Below are 21,800 nucleotides of genomic sequence, written 5' to 3' on the forward strand. Positions count from 1 at the left end.
CTTCTTTCCATTCTGTATATATGACACTTTAATTTTCACCACATGGATGAGGCTATAATGCTACTTTCTGGTGGCTAAAAGCAGACAGCAGGCCTGCACAGCTGTCTTGCTTGTTTCTTGGCTGATCCACACCAGTGTGTAAGACCCCAGGCTAAGGTATAAACCAGATGCAACACATAGCAGGAGGTCTCTGAACTCTGAAAAATCCAGTCACCCCAACGGTGCCATATCTGCAGCATCACAAACAGTGCTATCTCTTTGCACAGAGTGAATCCCACCCTCCCCAACGACACCGGAAGGATTGCTGCTGGTATGACTAATAACATTATCAAGAACCTACGCTCATTCCAAGTACACAGTAATTTACCTCGGACAGATTTCACTTGACTCTGAGTAATTCCATCAAAATCTATCTCCATTAGGGATCGCAGGAAATTTGCCTCAGACATCATTCCTTTGGCTGTCTTCCAGTTTAATTCCTTGTAACCTTTCATAATAAGGACGCATTCCAAAACACCTTGCACCTGCTTAGGGGGTTTTGCAAAGGATCTAGAAAAGAGATGAGGGAGACAGTGAAGGAGAGTTACAAGGAGAAAAAGAACAGGTTGCCAGACATGGGTACTTCCTGTTAAGAGGGTCATTGCAATTTACATCAGACATCATTCACAAAGGGAAAAAGATAATCCAGGCCAGGCAAGAAATTTTTAACTACCTAAAAGCTCAAAACTTGAATTTAAGCACTTTCACATCAATGAAATACTAAAAGATATAACAGTGGAAGGCCTAAAAATCTGAACCATTATATCCTTCCTCAGGGCAGCAAAGCAGCTGTTCACTGTGGGAAGCAGTACAAGAATAATCCAGCGATATATTAGAGAAAGGAAATTAAAGATGTGGGGCAGGGAAGGGAGAGCTGTTGCTGTTAGAGAGAGAACCAAGGGCTAGATGGGCTTTTATATCTATCCCCAAATGTATTATAAAAACACAGGGAGAAGTTAATTCAGCGGAGAAATACGTTTTCATGCTATCAAAGCATCCCTGAAAAATGACTTGTATTTGTTCCTGTTCACACAGAACAAAAACAGAAGAGGAATGATGGGGTTTGGACAGCCACTCTAGTGCATCAGACAGAGTGGAGAAATACTGGGAAGACATCAAACAAAGGACTGGAAGAACAGGCTCGAGGGGAATTCCTGGGCCAGGTATCTGCGGATTCCATCGTGAATTCTGCACCTGGACAACTGATGTCCTGACCTTCACCCATACACATGCAGGTGAGAAAGGTGAAGCTAAGGCTCAGATCCTGCAAACAAAGGTCTCTCTGAATTTCCGAGTTTATTCTACTGTACATCCAAATGATCACCTGATCTCAGTCACATCAGACTTGTCAAGCTTCTGAAGCTCCAGTTTGGCAGCTTCTAGAATAGGCATGACTTCAGCCAAAGCTGTCTCAGCAGTCTCCTTCTCCATAGCAATAATCTTATTCTGCTCCTCTATCTCCGCAGCTTTTTCTTCAGCCAGTTTTTTCTTCTCCTCAGCTAGGAATTGTAAAGGCAGGACCACAAAAGGATTATTTAAATTTCCATATGGAACACAGAGTAACATAGCTTTGCTCTTGGCTGAAAATCAGAAATTACTATTGACTTAGTACTTCTTTGTGGTTAGCTTGCCAACAGTTACAGTTCCATCCCCAGGTTAGGAACACTGTTAGTGTTCCACACAACAGCACATAAACTCTTTTCCTCCCACGTTTCCCTCTGTTTTCCTCTAACAGTAATTTTCTGAATCAGAAGGTCCCTTTCTAGCTAATGCCTTTTTCCCACGTTATGTCCTACAACTTGGAAAGGGAAGACAAGGGAAAATGAACATAGTAGTGAGTTGTGTAAAGTACTGTAGGCCAAATATAAAGCAAAGAAGGCAATCTGGGCAAGACAGGGGACCTACTTTCCTGGCACGACATTAAATCAGCACACGTAGAACAAGAGGGCTACCTCTAGAAGCAGCAGGCACTATTGGAGCATCTTCTGACCCAACACAACACAGAATACGTGAGCCTTGCTTAGCCTGTGGGACACTTCAGTAGTTGTGAGCTACCTACCTACTTCTGTGTTTGTTGCAATCTCTTTTAACAAAGCCTCACAAGCAGCTGATTTTTCTGCTAACACTATCTTTTGCTCAGCAAGTTTCTTGTTCAGCTCAACCAGCTGTATACTGGCTTCCTTCAGTTTAACTAAGCCCCCATCCAACCGTTTAGGTTGTGCTAGGTAGAAAAAAAGGGAGAAATGTTAGCAATTCATTGATTGTTTACTATCACACTGCAACAGACAGTCTCACAGAAGGTAAACATGCTTATAAGTGCACTTTGCAGCAAGGCAGCCTTGGTTATGAAAGGAAAACAACTCTGAGAAATTTTTTTCCTTTCCTAAGCCTCCCACCTAAGATGGTGTTAACATCACATGAGCTGCCACATAGCAGCCCTGTGCCACAACTTGCTTTCCATATTACACTGTTCATATTTTATCCTCTTCACGTACTTCAGTGCCCAATGAAGCATGAATAAGAATTGCTGCATGAGGAAGAATGTCAAATCTTGAGCCAGTATTAGATATAATCAGATTCTTCCCCACAAAGTAGAGTTTCTGGTTTGGAGATTCTGGCACAGGTTCATGCACAAAAGAATTTGAGGAGAGCCCATGGTTTGACAGTCTGACTGTTCACATGCGGCCAGCGTATTTGTCTGATGGCAAAACCCGACACCAGCACAGCATTTGAGATTAGTACTGATAAAATTATCTTTGCATAATGAAGGTGAGTGCAATATGTGGGATTCTCACCACATTTTTTTTCTTTTAAAGTATTTAATTCACTTGTTAAAAAGTAGAAAACATGTACACAGCCTTACCTAAAATGAACTCATTTTTCTCCTCTAGCAATTTTGAATAAGTGTTGATAAAATCAAGGTAATTCTTTGGTGTGACATAGTTGCTACGTCTCAATTTCTGCAGAAACCTGTTGCTGAAATCGCCTACAGATTCATGCACCATGACCATGTGTTCAATCACTGACTTGGAGTGCTCTGATGGGATGCGTGGGCTATTTCCTATAATTGGGCAGAAGACATAAAAATTCATAAGGTTTTAGATTTGTTTTTCTTAAGAGCTTTACAATTACTATCTTTCTTGTGCACATCTAAGCCAGGTGCAAAGAAGTCTTTTGCAGGACGAAAAGCAACATCAAGACAGAGTCAAAAGAGAACCCAGGCCTCCTGGCAGGCAAGCCACATGGTCTATAGAGGTGAGAGCTTGAATTTTAGCAAGTTTTTTAGTGTATTTGAGTAAGAAACTTCCATCTGTTTTCTACTAGAGTTTTGCATCACCCATGTAGACTCAGAATCAAATTATGAAATCTACAATAACTGCAAAGTAAAGAATGTATTTCTTTGGCTATCCCTGGGATTAATAGGTTAAAATACTGGCATTTTACATACCAACAAAGGATTCTGCAACTGCATACAAGGCTTGACGGGGCCAGGGCAAGAACCAGTCAATACCAGTGTTGTTGACCAGACCTTAAAATAAAAGAATGGTGTTATCTGAAAAATACTTTTGTAAAACTAGACCCTAATCTGCTAGGCATTCCGATGCTTAACTTCATTTGCATCAAGAATCTGCAGGATCTGTCATATTTGACTAGTTTAGCAACAATATTTACCACAAATTCAGTATTTCCATTTTGACAGTAATCAGCTTTGCACCCGTGTCTTGCCAACTGCTCTGTACCAGTCTTTGGGCTGTGCCACTCTACAGGGATATATTCAAGAGCTGCAATGAGGTATTTTAATGCCTGGGTTAGGATTCCCACCTGTACCGCTCTTTCACCTGTCTCTTCAGTCTCCCAGGACTCCTTTCAGCCACCTGCGGTAGCGCAGCAGCCACCAGGCGCAGGTTTTCTTTCTCTCAGTTTGTGTCCCTCTCACCACGCCCTTTTTTTTGGCTTCAGATACAAAAGTATTTCATTTACCACCATCCTAGTTTCATAATAATTTAATAATACACATTCTTCTGTGACTACAGAAGAGAGGCTGCAGATACAGGCTGATATTTCCAGTTCATTGAGGATGACCAATTGATTCCTAGCTGTTCAGCTGTAAAATGAACTGATCTGGTAAATGCTAATCAATATTACCCAGTGATATATGGTAATTAACTGGAAAAAAATCACACACTGCAAACCCTTAATCATGAAAGCTGCACTGCTTAGCTTTAGCTGCCAGACATCTCTGAGCATCCACTAGAGATTTTCTCTTTGCCTGCAAGCCCATATTTCACCAGGAAGGGACTAAGTAGTGTGGACAACTGATACCTGGGAAATTTCTGCACCACGTTCTCAGACTGTCCCCAACTGGGGACATCCCCAGGACAATGTGAAGGTTGCTTGCACATTTGTTTACAAAATATTGCCAGATACTCTCTTTAGCTGGGCTCATGCCAGCTTTAGTAGCTTCATCTCCAATCTGGCTCAGTATGGCGTCTTTTTCATCATCTGGGAAAAGGGCTGGCACCATTCCTGTAACATAAGGACAGAGGACTGCTAGTGAGAACAACCAGTAAGAGAAAACCATATGGCTGGGGATAGGGCAGATGGGAAACCAGAGTCACAGATTTTAGACCTAGTTCTGCAAAAATGAATCTTGGTAGTTTTGAATGAACCTATTCTTCTCTGTATGTTTCTCCTCCCCAGCCCCTGTGGAAAACAGAGACAGCACTTAGGATGATGCAAGGGGATTTAGAGGAGTAATTACTTCCCTCTTGTCTGGGCTTCAGAAACATGCACAAAATGTCACAAGAACATAAAGAGTTTTTAATTCTGCAAAGAAAATCTTCACTATCATCTACAAACCATCAGTTCACATTTTCAACATCTTAGTCGCGTACTGTCTAAGTTACTTAATGACAGACATGAGCAGAACAGGAACAGGGGAAACTAGACCAAAAAAAGATTCAACAAATCTTTTTTTTCAAATCAGGCTGTGCAGGGACTTCTATAAGAGGATGGTCACACAGTGCCCACTGCTGCTCATTTTCAGCCCCTCCATACACTAAAAAATACTAAACTACAGTTTAGGTTGTGTATATATAAGCAGTAGCTGCAGTCCAGGTGAATACTATTCAAAAGCCAGTGGGACAAAAGATGGGTTTGTCGCCAAATACAGCTGAAGTTACATCTCAGTCTTGGAAGAAATCTGAGACTCAGCAACATCACAATCAGTAAATTAACGCTATAGCCTTCCCAGGCACATACAAATGATGGTAAGGAGATGCAAAAAAAGCCATTATTAAGGCCAAGGTCATTTCCAGTAGTACTGAAAAGTGTAACTAACTAAAGCAGCAGAGGACACAGGGTGAAACTGCGATAGCTGGATCACAGGTAAATTTGAGATTACGAGTCACAAGTAGGTACTGATCAGGGGTAACTGAGGCTGTCTGTGCCACCTGAAGTTAACATGTTGTTGATGAGCTCCAGGAAACTCTCTTCTACTACATGGTCATCTGTAAACAAGAAGATCATTGACTTGTTCTCGATACCCAGCTTCTGGTACAATTTTTTCAGATCTTCTCGGAAATTATTTTCTCCATATCCTCTACTCAAGATGATCTCAAATACCTAAGAATGCAAACATACACTGAGAAGATACAGATGGACCAAGACATGACAGTAACTCTGAATATCAATTAGGCTGATCAAGAGTTTTCATTTGACCCCATCATCAGTACATGTGTAAGTATCAAAAAACTTATGGAGTGCATTCTTTCTAAAAATTACATTTCACAAAATCACTAGATTGGAAAGGATCCACCAGATCATCGAGTCCAACCGTTCCTATCAATCACTAAACCATGCCCCTCAGCACCTCATCCATCCATGCCTTAAACACCTCCAGGGAAGGTGAATCAACCACCTCCCTGGGCAGCCTCTGCCACTGCCCAGTGACCCTTTCCATGAAAAATTTTTTCCTGATGTCAAGCTCCCTGGCAGAGTTTGAGGCCATTCCCTCTCGTCCTGTCCCCTGTTACCTGGGAGAAGAGCCCAGCTCCCTCCTTTCCACAACCTCCTTTCAGGTAGCTGTAGAGAGCAATGAGGTCTCCCCTCAGCCTCCTCTTCTCCAGGCTAAACACCCCCAGCTCTCTGTTTGAACAACCCACCAAGACTGCATTTTCAAAATTGCTTTGTGCACATCTTCTTTGTGTAGTTCTTTCCTTCCAAACCTCTGTAAGATACTGCAAGTACCTCTGAGAGAGGAACATTTCCTATCTGAAATATTACAGTACTGATCATAAGGTTCTTCAAGCAGCACTGGAGTGCTGCTATAATACAGAGAAGTAAAAAAAGCAGTAGTTAAGGAGTACGTGTTGTTCATCGCTAAACCTGTCCTTGTTTTCTGTCCCCAGCGCCAAAGCTTAGACTCAGGCGCTTACAGCTTCCTGCCCAGATTACTCACAGTCATCATCTTAGACCTCCTGGCAACCACTTCACTCTATTTTCCTCTCCACAGGGAAGAGATGCCAGCCTGATCTTATCCTGGCTGACCTGACTTCCTGCCCCCTGCCAATTTAATCCTGATCACAGTATTACAATATTGCTTTCCTTGTCTTCTCTCCCTGCAAAGATGCAGGGACACTTACCTCACATCCAGCCGTATAAGCAGCTAGTCTTGTTAGAGACTGTTTTCCTGAGCCTCCCACTCCGATGAGCAGGGCATGCCCACGATCCATCCGTATGATGCGATGGATGTGGATTAAGTGCTCCAAAGCATCATCAAAAAGAACCAAATTCATTTTAATATTAAATTCATTATATTCTTCCAAAATCTCCTGCAGAGAAAGTTAGACAGAAAGTTATTAGGAGGCTAATAAAGCAATTAGTAACACTAATACAATAACAACCCATTTAACAGCATTATTCCTTTCTACTTCCTCAGGGAAAATAAACTACTAGAAAACACTGCCTACTCTGCAGCTGATCCTCAATTTTCAATACTCCAGACACCAAATGTGTAGCAATGCCCACAAAATTCTGTGTGCACACAGAAAGAGAACAGATTTCCTACAGCCTGGGCCAGGCTCCTGCCCATTCCTCAGGCACAGAGAGAATCAGACACGGTTCCAAGCTGATGAACATTACCTGAAAGACAGCACTTGCTGCATCATAGTCTTGGATATCTTCATAAATACGAGGTTCTCCTTCATTCAGAGCTGTTCTGAAATCTCCAAAAAGAATAGGATCCCTCATGGCCTGCTCCAAGTCATCTTCAAAATTCTCTTCAATCAGTTTTTTTATATGACCTTGTACCTTCAATGATATGAAATGAGTCAAGCAACACAACAAAGCAGATTATTCTGAATCAAGGAACACTTGAAAGGATGAAAATGCAGAATCCTGCTCAAATACTGGCTGATTTCAAGGGGATACTCATGTCACTACAAAAGCCAAAGACCACAGCCTCCTTCTGTGTTCTGTGTTTGATTTAAAATGACCTAACAGGCAGTTCATAGAATCATAGAATCATAGAATAACCAGGTTGGAAGAGACTCACTGGATCATCGAGTCCAACCATTCCTATCAAACACTAAACCATGTCCCTTAGCACCTCGTCCACTCGTGCCTTAAACCCCTCCAGGGAAGGTGAATCAACCATCTCCCTGGGCAGCCTCTGCCAGTGCCCAATGGCCCTTTCTGTGAAGAATTTTTTCCTAATGTTCAGCCTAAATCTCCCCTGGCAGAGCTTGAGGCCATTCCCTCTCGTCCTGTCCCCTGTCACTTGGGAGAAGAGCCCAGCACCCTCCTCTCTACAACGTCCTTTCAGGTAGTTGTAGAGAGCAATGAGGTCTCCCCTCAGCCTCCTCTTCTCCAGGCTAAACACCCCCAGCTCTCTCAGCCGTTCCTCATAAGGCCTGTTCTCCAGCCCCCTCACCAGCTTCATTGCTCTTCTCTGAACTCACTCCAGAGCCTCAACACCCTTCTTGTGGTGAGGGGCCCAGAACTGAACACAGGATTCGAGGAGCGGTCTCACCAGTGCCGAGTCCAGAGGGAGAAGAACCTCCCTGGACCTGCTGGTCACACTGTTTCTGATCCAAGCCAAGATGCCATTGGCCTTCTTGGCCACCTGGGCCACTGCTGGCTCATATTCAGTCGCTGTCAACCAACACCCCCAGGTCCCTCTCCTCCAGGCAGCTTTCTAGATAGACTTCTCCTAGTCTGTAGCACTGCACAGGGTTGTTGTGCCCCAAGTGCAGGACCCGGCATTTGGCCTTGTTAAACCTCAACCCATTGGTCTCAGCCCATGATCCAGCCTGTTCAGATCCCTTTGGAGCCTCCCGACCCTCCCGCAGATCCACACTTCTACCCAGCTTAGTGTCGTCCGCAAACTTGCTAAGGGTGCACTCGATGCCTTCATCCAGGTCATTGATAAAGACATTGAACAGGGCTGGACCCAGCACTGAGCCCTGGGGAACCCCACTTGTCACTGGCCTCCAGCTGGAGTTAACTCCAGTTCCCACCACTCTCTGGGCCTGGCCATTCAACCAGTTTTCCACCCAGGAGAGTGTGCGCCTGTCCAGGCCAGAGGTGACAGTTTCTCAAGCAGAATGCTGTTCAAGACCTATTCAAACCAATGGACTGCAGAAGTTTAAGACAGAAAAGGATAAGCCTGTTAAAAAATACATTTGCATATTTTAGTGTAAATATCATATTAATAAACCTTATCAGCATTCATACATGGCTCATCACCAAGATTTCTCACAAATTTTGTAAGTCTGAATGAATGTACAAATACAGAAACCTCGCAATACAATTATTCTGAGTTGTGAAAATTGAGCTAGAAATACATCTTAGTTTGTTACAGGAAAAAGACTTAAGCAGAAAAATCTGAAGCCATCTTAACACAGGTCTTTTAATCTAAGCAAGTTGCTTCAGAAGCTGCTTATATATAAGTAAACTTTACCCCAGATTCTCCCCTAATTCTCAAGGCATAACAATGGGATCATTCGCTCTTGTGTCTTAAGATATATTTTGGAGCGTTTTCTAGACTGCATAGCAGCCAAAACTGAATCTATTGTTTGAAGACTTGGCTCTAACCTATCTTTCTCCTCCTTGATTGTATAGTCAAATTCTGATAGAATCCTTCCTAAAGGAAAACACTGACCACCTGAGTGATTTCCTGAGTTTGTCCCTGCATTGTTCTCACACTTTGTCACCTGTGTCACTGTGCCGCTCTAACCAATGTTCCTGGATAGGCAAACTGACTGACACTTACCTGCAGCAGATCTGCTCACTTAGTCTGCCGTAGTCACTTTATTTCAGAAAAGAAAATTCCATGAGCTATGTTTTAAATTAATGGAGCAACACTGTGGTTAGACAAGTCTGCAGACTATCTGCATGACCCAAATACAGCAGTTGGTAATGTTGCTGTCGCAAATTATTTGCCATAGGAATAGTCAGTGACTACTAAAAATTGAAAAAAAATTACTCACCAATGCTTTGTCTGCTTCATTAATCAGCCTGTCATGGAAAACCCTCAGGCACTCATTTCTCCAAACTCTCACCATCTGGGTCACTGTTTGAAATCTGAATTAACATCAAAATATCAGACTGCACCAAATGAGCTGACATGATTCCTAAGGCCATGGAGGTAATAACACTGACCAAATTCTGGATTGACTTTTTTCCCTCTTTTGGGGTTTATTCTTTTCATAGTAACTGCTTGCATTTTTTCCTCTGGCTATCTTATTTAAGAAAGACTAATGCATCAATGTTTGTCATCAAGAGTAAGATCACAGTTTAGGATGTTTCTGAATATTTTCTCATTGTGGCAAAGGCTTAATGAAAAGTGACAAAAGGTGACTGATTTCATGTGCCAAATTACCTCATCTTCACCCAGATTCATCCAACACATGTAGGTGTAGGACCACTAAAGAAAATTTTTCTATTCTTACCTCTCTGGAGTTGTAAGAATAAGTCCATTATAGACCCTGGAAAGATCCCGCAGGTTAAAAATGTAATGGAATTTGGAAGGAGTAGGGGGTAGATCACAAATAATCATTTTATAAAGCTCCAAAGTACACATAGTGAGTTTGTCATAGATGGTTGATACCGACTCATTAAACATCTGGAAACACAAGAAACAATAGGTGTTTTCATTATACTGCCCAGAGAGAACTCAACATTATCAAACAAATTCTGCTTTCCAGCTTTTAAGACTTCTGCTGTATTTCTAATAACTGAGGACAAACATTTCCACAAATTCATATTCCCCTGTAGTATGAACATTCTGCAGTTAAATGTTTCATCCAGGCCCTACCTTCATTTCTGAGCATGCACAGTGCTCGATAGAACATCAAAATCCATGACTGGAATTTCCACAGCACTTCTATAGCAGAAAAAATAAACTGCTATTTTCTCACATAATGTAGCATGTTTCCTGCTAGTAATGCAGGCAACTGCATCACATGAAATTTTTCATTGCCATTCAAGTTAGAGTTTGCTGACCTTTCTGTATTTGGTTACAGGACCCATAATCAAATCACTCACAGGTTTCCACCTATGAAAAGCACCAGGTTTATAAATTATCTGCTGACTTGAATGTTTACATATTACTCAAGAATTTATCAAAAGAGTGTAAAGCCATTGAGGAAGAGATGAGGAAAGGAAAGGTCTGCATGAGGTTCTAAATATAACAAAGCATGATAACAGACTGTTTCAGGTCTTGTGGTAACACACAAATAAATGTCTATTTAAATACAATAAACCTGTTGAGCAATCCTTTAAAAACAGTGAAATTACCGCAGTGTGGCCTTTGAGGATGGAGGTGTAGATCAAATTCAGTGACTGCTCAGAAGGAAAAGGTATGTTAAATACACTGAAGAGTGAGATGAACCGAGGGTCAACTTCATTCCGACCTCCTCCAGCTTTTCCCATAGCAGCAATAAAAAACAGGTCTTGAAGAAGTTTACAGTTCATCTCCTTACCACGATCATACAAGAAACCTTTTTCTAGCAGCAGCTTCAACAGGGCAATGGGTTGCTGTGTGCCATATTCATCAACCTTTGTAACAGAGGAGAGTAAAAATATTTAGATCACAGTACATCAGCATGCCAATTACTGTTATAAACATGGAAATATTGTGCTCCATGCTCCAGAGAACATTACAAGGAGTAAGTGACACTTTGCAAAGCTTTATCACTGATCATGAACATTCATTCCAACGTCTCCTATGGGAAAAGTGTCTCTTCTCTGAGATAAAATAAATGCACAGATTTCTTCTGCCCCATTTGTAAAGAGAAAGGGTTGGTTTCTACAATACCTGCAGCCAGTATCAGGCCACAGAGACATCATTTTAATGGCATAAAGAAATGATCCAACTGAACTTCTCTTACATTTAGGAGAAATATTGCAACAAACAGAATTGCCCCCTATTGCACGCAACTTCAACTCTTCTGAAGATCCTAAGCTGAAATCCAGTTATGCAGTTGCCATGAATCTCCTTGACTTGTGATTCATTGGAGCAGTGTCTGAAGGGACAAAAGGACTGTGCCAGTGCCACCCCAAATGTTTCCATACTATTGGCAAACCACTGGCAGCTTACCCTTGGCATGTTCAGATCATCCATGAAAATAATGAGACGTTTTCCCATAGGGGGGCCATAAGTGTCTTTAGTTCGTTTCTCCACATTTGTCTCTAGATTTCTCTGAATGTCCATTGATGTTGTATGAGAAGAGACGTTAATCACTAGAAGCAGCTGCAGAGGAGAGGAAATGAATAGGAATGGATTTTCACAGTTTCTTTTTTTTTTTTTTTAAACTAGAGTATTCATATATTCTCTTTCTTAGACTGTCAGGCATACAGGAAACTTAATTCTTAGCATTCTGTTAACACTACTTTATAAAATTGAATCTGTACATGGTAGAACAGAACAAAACATCTTTGATCCTGACAGATTCTCAAATCATTCACACACTTTGGTTCCAATTTTGCAGTCACGTTAACAAAGTCAATAGTGCTACCCACAGACTCAGGCTTCGCAACGCAAATTTACACAAGGACAAAGAACAAAAAAGCATCTTTTACAAACAAGGCAAAATACCTCATACATACATTAAGGTCTTTGTCCAGATTGCTTAGGAAGTTCTGTGTAGTTGCTGTTTTAGATGTACCCGATTCACCTACAAGAATAACTGGGTGTTTTATTTTTACCATCTGTTCTAGTAACCAAGTAGTGCGCATTGTATCCACTGTAGGCACTGAAAAAGATCAGGAATACGATAGCAGGTTAAATTGAAATGCAGCACAGCTGGAGGAATTATATTTATAGAATAGTGTTAGATCACACTCTCAGGGTATTAATATGCAGTTGCACAAAGACATAAACCAAAATATCAACTCACTAACAATGATGAAACAAAATTTTAATTGCTCAACCATCTCTTTTCAGTTTTTATCACTAGGGACTTTTCTCCTATAGATATATTAAAAAAATAAATTGACTTCTATATAGGAGGGTCATGGACTGGTTAAGCTCTGTTTAATCCCTGTTTCAAGGACATAATCGGGATTTATTTGGATCATAAGCGTTTTCCCAGAACTCTACATAGATGACTTCTGTTGTACGTGAATAGCCTGCCATTAGGAGCAACTCTAGAGATCATATAATTATCCCTTGTGTCAGTGAAGTTAATCTGTGCTTGCTGAAGTATTACTATAAAGTAACCTGCATTAATTTGTCCTTGACTAGGAAAAGCACTTATCACAATTATACAGTGCTTGAAGTAACAACCAATAACAGCCTTAAGAATTTTTATCTACCAAGGACTTGAACTATGGAGCTGACATTTTTCCTAGAGTTTCTGGTAGAGCAGGCTGTGACTCTTCCGCTGTTCTGGCTTGTAAAAGGCCTTGTTAGCTCCTAATAAACTGTACTAAGCTTTTCATCCTTTCCTCATTTCTTTACCATATGGTGCAGTAAATATCCACTCTACTCCTGTTAAACTATTATGACAAGAACATTAAAGAAACTGATTTGTGCTATCACAAGAAACTGAACCTGAGTAGACAACCTTCGGTACAGAAAGAGGATGTCTCATGTTAACTGCCATGCACTCAGTGGTGGCACATTACCACTAAATTTTATCTTGCACTCACCTAGAATGTCAAGAAATTTAACTTCAGGATTATGAATGTATTCAGGAACAAGTTTCATCCAAGGTACCCACTTTTTTTTTAATCCATCAAAATGGAAGTCATACAAGGTTGGTAGCTGACCTGCAAAAGATTAAGCAACTGGAGGTTTTCTTGGACACTGAAATATTTCATAAGAAAATAATCTAATTGAGATGAAAGTGAAGGGTAAGAGTCTGGACCAAGCTGGACAACATTGTACTCTGTTCGCTTGTCATTTAACCCAGTAAGACATCAACCAAAATTCTCCTAGCCCAGCACTTGGATCATACTATTGCTTTTTAAGCAGATTCCACTGGCTTTCCTTCTACGTTTTATTTTTCCTTTCACTGTTTAACTCTTAAGCTTGGCATAGAAAAGTGCTGTTCCATGAGGACAGACCAGTAGCTGAGAATTAACTAACATCAGTATCTCGTGTGGTTTTCAGTGATAATCCTTCAGAGAGCATATTTTTCAGCGAGGATAGCTAGTTGGAAGAAAGAACAATATTCTGCCTTCATGGAAACTAACACTCTTCTAATATAATCAATGGGTTTCAGGCTAAATTATGACAAGATCCTACCTGGCAGCTCCCCTGGCTTAGCCAGGATGTTGTCATCATGAACAGTAGACATGCAGGAAATACGTTTAACATTTTCATCAAATTTCATTCTCCCAGCATCAAGAAGAGCAGCGCCTAAGGAGCAATACAAAGCTTCCAAGAAAAAACACTCCAAAACATCAGGATCATCAGGCTGTGCCACAACTAGAGCATCCAGCATCACAGTCAATTGCACCACCTGTTGTGAAACAAGACAAAACTGTAAATAGAATTGCCATGGACACATGAAAACTCCTAGTATGTTTTCAGCTGTTTGAGTGTTTGCCAATCTTTTGTGTATCTACTGATATCAGTATCAATGACAGCACTGTAATGAACTGACTGTTCCTTTTATCTCTAGGTGCTCGTCACTGGCAAAGGGACATTTCAGCATGGACTCTGCTCCTGTGGTTTCTTTGGGAGGCTTTTAATCGCCATTATTATATTTCTCCTTTTAGGTAAACCTTTTCATCTTTATTCTCTGTTCCTTACCATATTTAAATCTGTTTGAGGAACAATGGTCTTCAGCCTTTCTCCCTGTTTGCCGTCCACAATTCCCTCTACAATCATATCAATAAGGTAGGGCACATATTTTTCAAAGAGACGATTTAATTCAATTCTCTCTTGCTGAGGAACAAAAATGACAATAATTCAGCATACAGGAAACCTAGAAAGCCAATTTTTGACAGCAGAGCTTCCTATCAATACCTGGCTGACCAAGTATGATTCCTCTTGCAGGAATCACTTCTACCAAAGACAGGGTACAGCCACATGAAGAAATGTGACACTGTTGTATGGATTGGGTTTTCAGCAGGATCTGCATTCATCATGTGCAAACAACTAAGTTGTCTTACTTCAGCTCCCTGTGGACTTCAGTTTTTAATTTAAATGTAAAAAACAAGAACTGGAGCAATCTCGCTCTTAACTTTTTGGAGACCAGGTAAACTGATTTCTTGGTTCTTCACTTCTCAGAAACAAACAGAAGTTAGAAAAGCTGGGAACTCTGTTAGCCCTGTGCTGGAGGCTTAGCAATTAGATTTGTTATCAGAAAATCAGACAGCCTTTATGGGTTTTTTAACAGCTGTCTACAGTTCAGTATTTAATAGTGAAGTACAGAAAATGCCACCTCATTTCCTCTTTCTTGGATCCACTTCTGCCAGTAGGGCTTGTATTTCAGATTTTTAGGATCTACAAAGACCATTCCACAGCGGGATATCGTGGCAGGAGACGCATACTGTAAGTCACCAACCTATAAAACAATCGTACAAGATACTCACATACTTAAACAAAGAACAGTCGCAGACTTTGTAGACCTATCTGTATCTAACCCTTCCCATGTATTAAATGGTACAGTCATTACTTACCTCAAACAACAAAGCACAGTGTGACTGAAGTCTAATCCGCTCCCCATTTGCCAGAGTCAATAACTTGTTGTCATCCATGACAGAATTCATGTTTTCAACCCAGAGAGCATCCACGTCTCCATCAAAAAGAATGTACCTGTGGATACAGAGCCCAGGGGCACTGACTATGCTCTAATTTTACTAACACACATCACAACGATTCCTAGCTTTCTACCTTCGCTCTTTCTTGTCAGTAGGCCTGTTGATTTCCCGGAAAATGTTTGACAGGACTCCATCTTTCCAGTCTCGTGTGGTAGGGTCAAGGATCCCATAGAGCTCAATCACAGTCATAGCTTTAGGGTTCAGTGTGTAAAGCTTTGTCAATAATCCCAGCCTAGAGATATGATAAGAAACGCCATATTAAAATGACACATTAACATCTCATGTTAATAATCCAAGCAAATACTACGGTCAGCTATTGATCTTCACATGACTACACAGGACTGAATAATGCAGTCTGTGCCATTTTACAACCAGATTTCCACCATCCAATTCCATACTCACTTGTTTTGAGCCTGGCACAAAGCATTAATGACAACTGACTTGCCCCCTCCAGTAGGTCCAACTACCATTGTAGTGTGACGAGTTAACATTGTCTCATACATCTGAACTACTTTATCCACCTGAAAAATAAATATTGATTCAACAGACTGTCGTTCATAATTCTTCTGTGGAAAAGATCAGCAGATGATATATACCAGCTAAGCTTTCCTGGAGCCACTCCAGAGTGCAACCATGCATATCCAGCCTAAAGTTTACAACAAAACTCAAGCAATTAACATTTTTTATACCTGGACTGGTAAAACAACATAACCCCCTTCCTCCAGCACTTGTTCCACAGCATCGTTAAAGTTAGGATAGCGGACTCGAGGGCAATCCAAGCCAGGAAACAGGTCAGAGATTAGACCAAGGAAGAGAGGTACATCTTCAAACACAAATTTAGGAAGATTCATGTCTCGTAGAGCTCTCATCAGTACAACTTCCTAGACAAAACACAGCAGAATCAGTTTTTACCAAATAGCTAACCAATTATCTAATATGTTGCAACTTCAAACATCTCTTAAAAACCATTGCCTCACTACTATAGATCAGCTTTGAGTATGTTTTCTTGACATCAGTTACTAGTGGAAACAAATAGCTAAGAATAATACACTGTCTTTTTCTACCACATTGACCAAATGGCAAATGGCTGCAGTAGCCCATACCACAGCTTCTCTGATTCGATGTTAAAATAATCAACTGTTTTATGAACATACCCAAGTTCTTCGGTCCCTTTGAGAGCATCACTTAGAACCCAATTTCCTGCTAACCTGCAATGTGCATCTGTACATAGCTTTATAGGAGAGTTTTCTTCAGTCATCTCCAAGTTTTTAAGAAGAAATTTGAATGAGAATTTCCCTAGAAAACTGGGTATCACGAATGTACATATAGAAATAAAGAACAAGTGTAAAAGAAAGCCATAAAAAGTAATGCAGTATTGAAAAATTTTCATTTATAATTACTCTGTACTACTTGAGCCACACAAATAACAGCTGATTGACTGTTCAAAACCCAGCTTTTGTTGTTCATCCAGAGACTTTCATCTGTCTATTTGTATCCTGGACTTAACAAGAAGTATAATACCTCATTTTCTATAGATTTCCCAAGTTTGACTTGAGTTCTGATGGTAACTTGCTGGCAGAGGGCATGATGAAACTCAGTAAGAACAAAGTAAAATAGTAAGAAAAATAAAACCAGCGCTCTTACTTCCAACACAGACAAACCACGGCAGATGTGTAAACATATCCTCTTCCTAAAGAGAAGGAGGATCTGCCCTGGATAATTAAGTAGCCAATCTACCTCGCTGAGGTCTGCTGATCCTCTTTTCAGTTCTCCAGCCATCACCAACACTGACTTAAGGGCCCGCAGTCCAAAATCGTAATGATGCTGTTTAGAAAGTTGTTCTCTTGCCAGCTTGTATAGCACTGTCATCTTTTTGGCAAGCACCTGTTTAAGATTCAAATTAGTGAATCACAGATATGTAAGTCACAACCAAACACTGGTCATGCATACACGGATATGGGTAGCAATAAAATTTTCTTACCTTTGCCATAAGGAACCCTTCAGAAAAGAGCATGATTTCACAAATTTGCTGGAGATCTGGTACAATAACAACCACAGGCCTGAACAAAGCTTTTACAGACTCGGGGAGCTCAGTCCGGCCAGCATAACCAGGATTCATCGTAATAAAAATGCCCATTCGGCTGTCAAGGGTAATTTCCTGTCCCTCAAACTAAAGGCATAAGAAAACATTAGAACAATGTGTATTTGGAGATGAAATAAATAGTACTATTTGCTCAAAGAGAAAACCAGCAAGAAGGGGGCGCCCGCCTAGGACAACATGGAAAGTACTTGGCTTTAGGTAGTTATCCAGATACACTCATCCCACTCCTTGGATCTTACAAACGAACATCAAGACATTTCACACTTCTCAATCAAACTTTCTGTCTGAGGGTTTTGAATTCCAATAAATATCAGTAAATAAAGCCTCACAATCCACATTAAGTTAAGTTACTCCTCTCCCTAATTACTACAGTACTATTATGCCATTTACTTATTATTATTCTATTTAGCTCACTTTCACCCCACTTCCCAAAGGAAGAATCTAGAAGGGATTAGGAAATCAGCAAGCATTTAAGATCTCCGAACTGAGAGTACACATTGTGGAGTTTGAAATGTTCAGCACAAATGAATTACACAAGAAGCAGCCTTTTGATCCAATGGTAGCGTCTAACTCAGAATCTTGGCCTCAAAACCAACACCAGCCTTCACAAGTACTCTTTTTTTTTTTAATGTTTACCTGAAATGTTTTCAACTGGTTCATTAAAGCATTTCGAATGGTCTGAATCTGAGAAGAAATGACTGAAAGCACAGATGCATCAATACGATTAAATTCATCAAAGCATCCCCATGCTCCACACTGGGCAAGACCAGAGAAAATTTTACCAACTGCCTAACAAGAACAAGAAAAACATATCAGCAATGAATATATAAAACATTCAGCATCAGCAAATTTTAGAGTATGCTGAAATTCTTAATGGTTGGGTAAAGCCTCTGGATATTTACACGTACAGAAGCTAGCAATCTGTGATAAGTTCTTGCAATAAGTACTTGTTAAATGCAGATTGCTTATGATGAGCTTAAACACCTCTTATCTAATCAATGCTCCCCTGCTTGAAAGCACATGAAATTCCTTCAAGAATGTATTTGAAATAGACATTTTTTTACCACATTTCATTATCAGTCAGCATAGTATCTCTAAGGGAGGCACATCTTCATAAGTTCAGATATGTCCTTAACCTGATCACTGAAAAAGAATAGTAACTGGCACATTATCAGAGAACACAAATCTTTTAACTCTTACTTTGAAATCCATTCCTTCTCCGCAGTTTGTCACTACACACAACAAGCCCAGTGCTTTGGCCAGATCCTTGGTTGTTTCCGTTTTCCCTGTACCTGCTGGTCCTGCTGGGGCTCCTCCCAAGTACATTGATAAAGCCTTTGGAGACAGACCAAAAACCAAAGCAAAGTTTGGAGTATATTTATGTGAGTTTGGTAGCAAAATCACAAATGAGCACTAGGGTACAGAAAGTCTTAAATTTTATCTGTGAATGTATTCTACATTGTCTTTGAGGCAATCAGGTTAGAAGGATGTCACAACTGATTGCAGACATTAGTGTTCAGGTTGGCATCTAGAAGATAACAGGACATTGCAATAAAACAATTACATGATTGTCTAGAAGTGTATTTTACAACGGCTTGTAACTAAAAAGTCTCCTTGAACATATACCTGTGTGAGTGTAAGATAAATACGATCCGTAAGCGGGGTGATCACAAGACGTCCGTTCAAACCCATATACTCATAACCATAGGAAAATGTGCCTGTGCACTGCCGCACAATCAGTTCATCTGGCTCTCGGTCCCAGTAAAAACGCAGCTGGCTTTCCCACTCAAACTCCTGAGCCTGCAGAATGCTACACAAGAGAGATTTGCTCACATGGGGTAAAAGGATGCAAGGAACACTTATGCGTTTGGAGTTTTGGGGGTGGTGTTTACCTGTCTCTTACAAAAGTATCAATGATGTCTCTGGCATGGACATCAATAATGAGGACAGTGTTGTATTTTTTCCTGTCATTTTTGCTCAAAGGCATTGTAATGCGGGTAACCAAGTCATCAATTTGTTTATGCATTTTTTTAGCATAAAGTTTCATTGCCTGTTTTTCTCCCTTCTTCACTTTCCGAAAGACATCCTCTACCTCCCAAGTCCACCACACCTGATTAGCAGCCAGCACCATCATGCCTTGGTAGAGCAACATCCAATCAACCCTACGGGAAACACACACACAGAGGGAGTTCAAGTAACTGATCAGGAGAGAAAAAAAAGAAAGAAAGAGAAGAAAGTTCCTCCTGTTTCTGCAACAACTACCAGATGAGCCAAACTTCGCAGAGCTGTACAGAATTCTGTTAAGGTGTACTGCAATATTTCAAAAGCCTAGGAAATACTCTGATAGAAAAGCTGCCTCTTCCATGTGTGAAGATTGCCAAGTGGAATTCATAGTGAAAAAACATATTGTGCACACAACACTACTAAGATAAAAAAATCAAGATTCAGGAAATTAGATGCACTACATAACATAATTTTTTCTGGTCAGTTAAAATACTCCACATGTATATATTCGTATATCTCCACGTAGAGCGATACAGGCTAAATTGTCTAAGCATTAAAAAAATTCAGTCTTTATTTTTCTGTATTGCTACAGGCTCATAATAACATACAAGTTGTTTGTGTTATACTTGACACTAGTTGTTTCACCTGCTTCGGTCTTCACAGTATCGGAAAATAGCTTCCTTAGTAAGGAGTCTGTTCGTTCGTCTCATTTCTGCTAGCACTGCTGTCATCCAATTCTCCACTCTGCCTTCTGCAGCCACAGCCTGACGGAACTCCATCACCTCGTCCTCAGCTGAAATCATGGCTGTTGCGATTTTCACATCATTATCACCATCCTGAAACCTCAGCGAGGCTATGTTATCATATATCTGAAAGGCACCAACAAAGAAACTCACTGGCATTTTAGAAACAAAGCTTCAAAGATTTAAGTGTAACTAGCCCTCAGTTAATCTTGAAAGAAAACTTCCAGGGACCATAAATATAAATGGATCTGACTCCAAGCAATCACATAAAAACACTGATATAGACCTCATCAGCCCAGCTGCAGCGTAGACAAGCAGATGATCTGGCCCAAATTACAGTGATGTCTTTTTCTAGAAAACAAAGACCGATCAGGAGCAACAAAAAGGTTCTTTAATGATTGAACATTCTGGATTCTGGTGTGTCATGAACATTCCTCTACTGTAACTGCTACTGGACAGGAGAGACTATCAATCAGATTTGATTTGGTTATTCAGAGGCTTCTTCAAGATCCTGTCAGGATGCTCTTTGTACACCATATATATTAGTCCGTCCTTAAGAGCATGGACAGTATAGTCTGTTAAAACTTTTTAAAGCACCTAAAAGCACAAGGCACTGTGGAAAGCCAGACATTGTACCTTTATCATGTGTTCCTGGACACAAAGCGGGTTACTGCTGCCAAGGATACTAAGCAACTCCTCATCAGATATAAAGAAAAATCTTGGGAAAGCATTTCGTTTGGAATCCAAATAATCATTCAAGCTTTTCTGACATCTCTCCAGCACATCATTTATATGGTGGAGGTCTGACAGACGATTTGGGGCTTCACAGGACTTTTTTATTGTTGGTTCTTCTACAGTTTCATCCATTATCTACACAAGGAGAAAAGAAAATTTAAAAAATACTGAACAACAATTATATTAAAAGATATTTAACAATTGACAAAGCAGACAAGCAGTATAGGTGCTTGAAGAAGTGAATTAGAATTTAACTACAGTTCCCTGTTGCTGCAGTGCTGTATGAAAATGTGGACACAGTATGCTTTCAAAGCTTTTTTTACTGTACAAGCAAGTGTAAGCAAGACAAGCCTGTATCCCAAGTCATGCAAACGTAAGCATATACCTGACTTTGCTCCAGGACGCAGTGGTACTTCAAGGGAAAGACAAACACAGCACTTCAGAACTGTTTCAATTTTGCAGATGGGAGAAAGGAAAGTAAGCTGTGTTCATACTGGGATTGCGTGTGCAGTATGAGAACAGCGGCATTATACCAGCAAAGCCTTGTTAGCATGTATGTAGGTCCTCAACCTACAAAAACACATCTTATCATGGTAACACATATTATCATGGTAAAAGTAAAAAGACACATCCAATGAAAGGAAAAGGGGATTCTGCCTCCCACTACTGCCAGCCAAGGATCACACCACTGCCCAGCTTAGCTAAATCAGGAAAAGTCTTCTGAGTATCACAGATGTGAAGTGAACCACCAGAGTTCTTTAGTTTCCCATATTCTCTTATTCAATTCATTATAACAAACCATTCTCAGCATAACAAATGACACAGAACACTACAGCTAAGTACAGAACAGGAAGCAAAATGCACCAAATAACTACACTGATCACAAGTCAAGTCAGTTACTT

At 40.5% G+C, this 21,800-nt stretch overlaps 1 protein-coding gene across 1 annotated transcript in view; it reads right to left on the minus strand.

Annotated features, from left to right (window-relative positions):
• DNAH10 (dynein axonemal heavy chain 10) overlaps positions 1-21,800 on the minus strand; it is a 58,789-nt gene that overhangs the window by 15,241 nt on the left and 21,748 nt on the right. The window contains exons 29-58 of the mRNA XM_069871255.1: positions 20,800-21,033; positions 20,066-20,289; positions 19,309-19,578; positions 19,043-19,226; positions 18,617-18,751; positions 18,053-18,205; positions 17,297-17,485; positions 17,053-17,199; positions 16,005-16,196; positions 15,718-15,836; positions 15,389-15,547; positions 15,175-15,310; positions 14,937-15,059; positions 14,303-14,437; positions 13,793-14,009; positions 13,195-13,314; positions 12,151-12,296; positions 11,642-11,794; positions 10,840-11,100; positions 9,993-10,165; positions 9,531-9,624; positions 7,183-7,350; positions 6,684-6,872; positions 5,493-5,664; positions 4,363-4,566; positions 3,488-3,568; positions 2,903-3,100; positions 2,099-2,260; positions 1,364-1,538; positions 368-549 (exon numbers count right to left, since the gene is read on the minus strand). Of these exons, the coding sequence (XP_069727356.1) occupies positions 368-549; positions 1,364-1,538; positions 2,099-2,260; positions 2,903-3,100; positions 3,488-3,568; positions 4,363-4,566; positions 5,493-5,664; positions 6,684-6,872; positions 7,183-7,350; positions 9,531-9,624; positions 9,993-10,165; positions 10,840-11,100; positions 11,642-11,794; positions 12,151-12,296; positions 13,195-13,314; positions 13,793-14,009; positions 14,303-14,437; positions 14,937-15,059; positions 15,175-15,310; positions 15,389-15,547; positions 15,718-15,836; positions 16,005-16,196; positions 17,053-17,199; positions 17,297-17,485; positions 18,053-18,205; positions 18,617-18,751; positions 19,043-19,226; positions 19,309-19,578; positions 20,066-20,289; positions 20,800-21,033 (5,095 nt within the window). The remainder of the gene's footprint in view (positions 1-367; positions 550-1,363; positions 1,539-2,098; positions 2,261-2,902; positions 3,101-3,487; positions 3,569-4,362; positions 4,567-5,492; positions 5,665-6,683; positions 6,873-7,182; positions 7,351-9,530; positions 9,625-9,992; positions 10,166-10,839; positions 11,101-11,641; positions 11,795-12,150; positions 12,297-13,194; positions 13,315-13,792; positions 14,010-14,302; positions 14,438-14,936; positions 15,060-15,174; positions 15,311-15,388; positions 15,548-15,717; positions 15,837-16,004; positions 16,197-17,052; positions 17,200-17,296; positions 17,486-18,052; positions 18,206-18,616; positions 18,752-19,042; positions 19,227-19,308; positions 19,579-20,065; positions 20,290-20,799; positions 21,034-21,800) is intronic.

Source organism: Phaenicophaeus curvirostris, chromosome 17, assembly GCF_032191515.1.
Source record: "Phaenicophaeus curvirostris isolate KB17595 chromosome 17, BPBGC_Pcur_1.0, whole genome shotgun sequence".
NCBI lineage: Eukaryota > Metazoa > Chordata > Aves > Cuculiformes > Cuculidae > Phaenicophaeus > Phaenicophaeus curvirostris.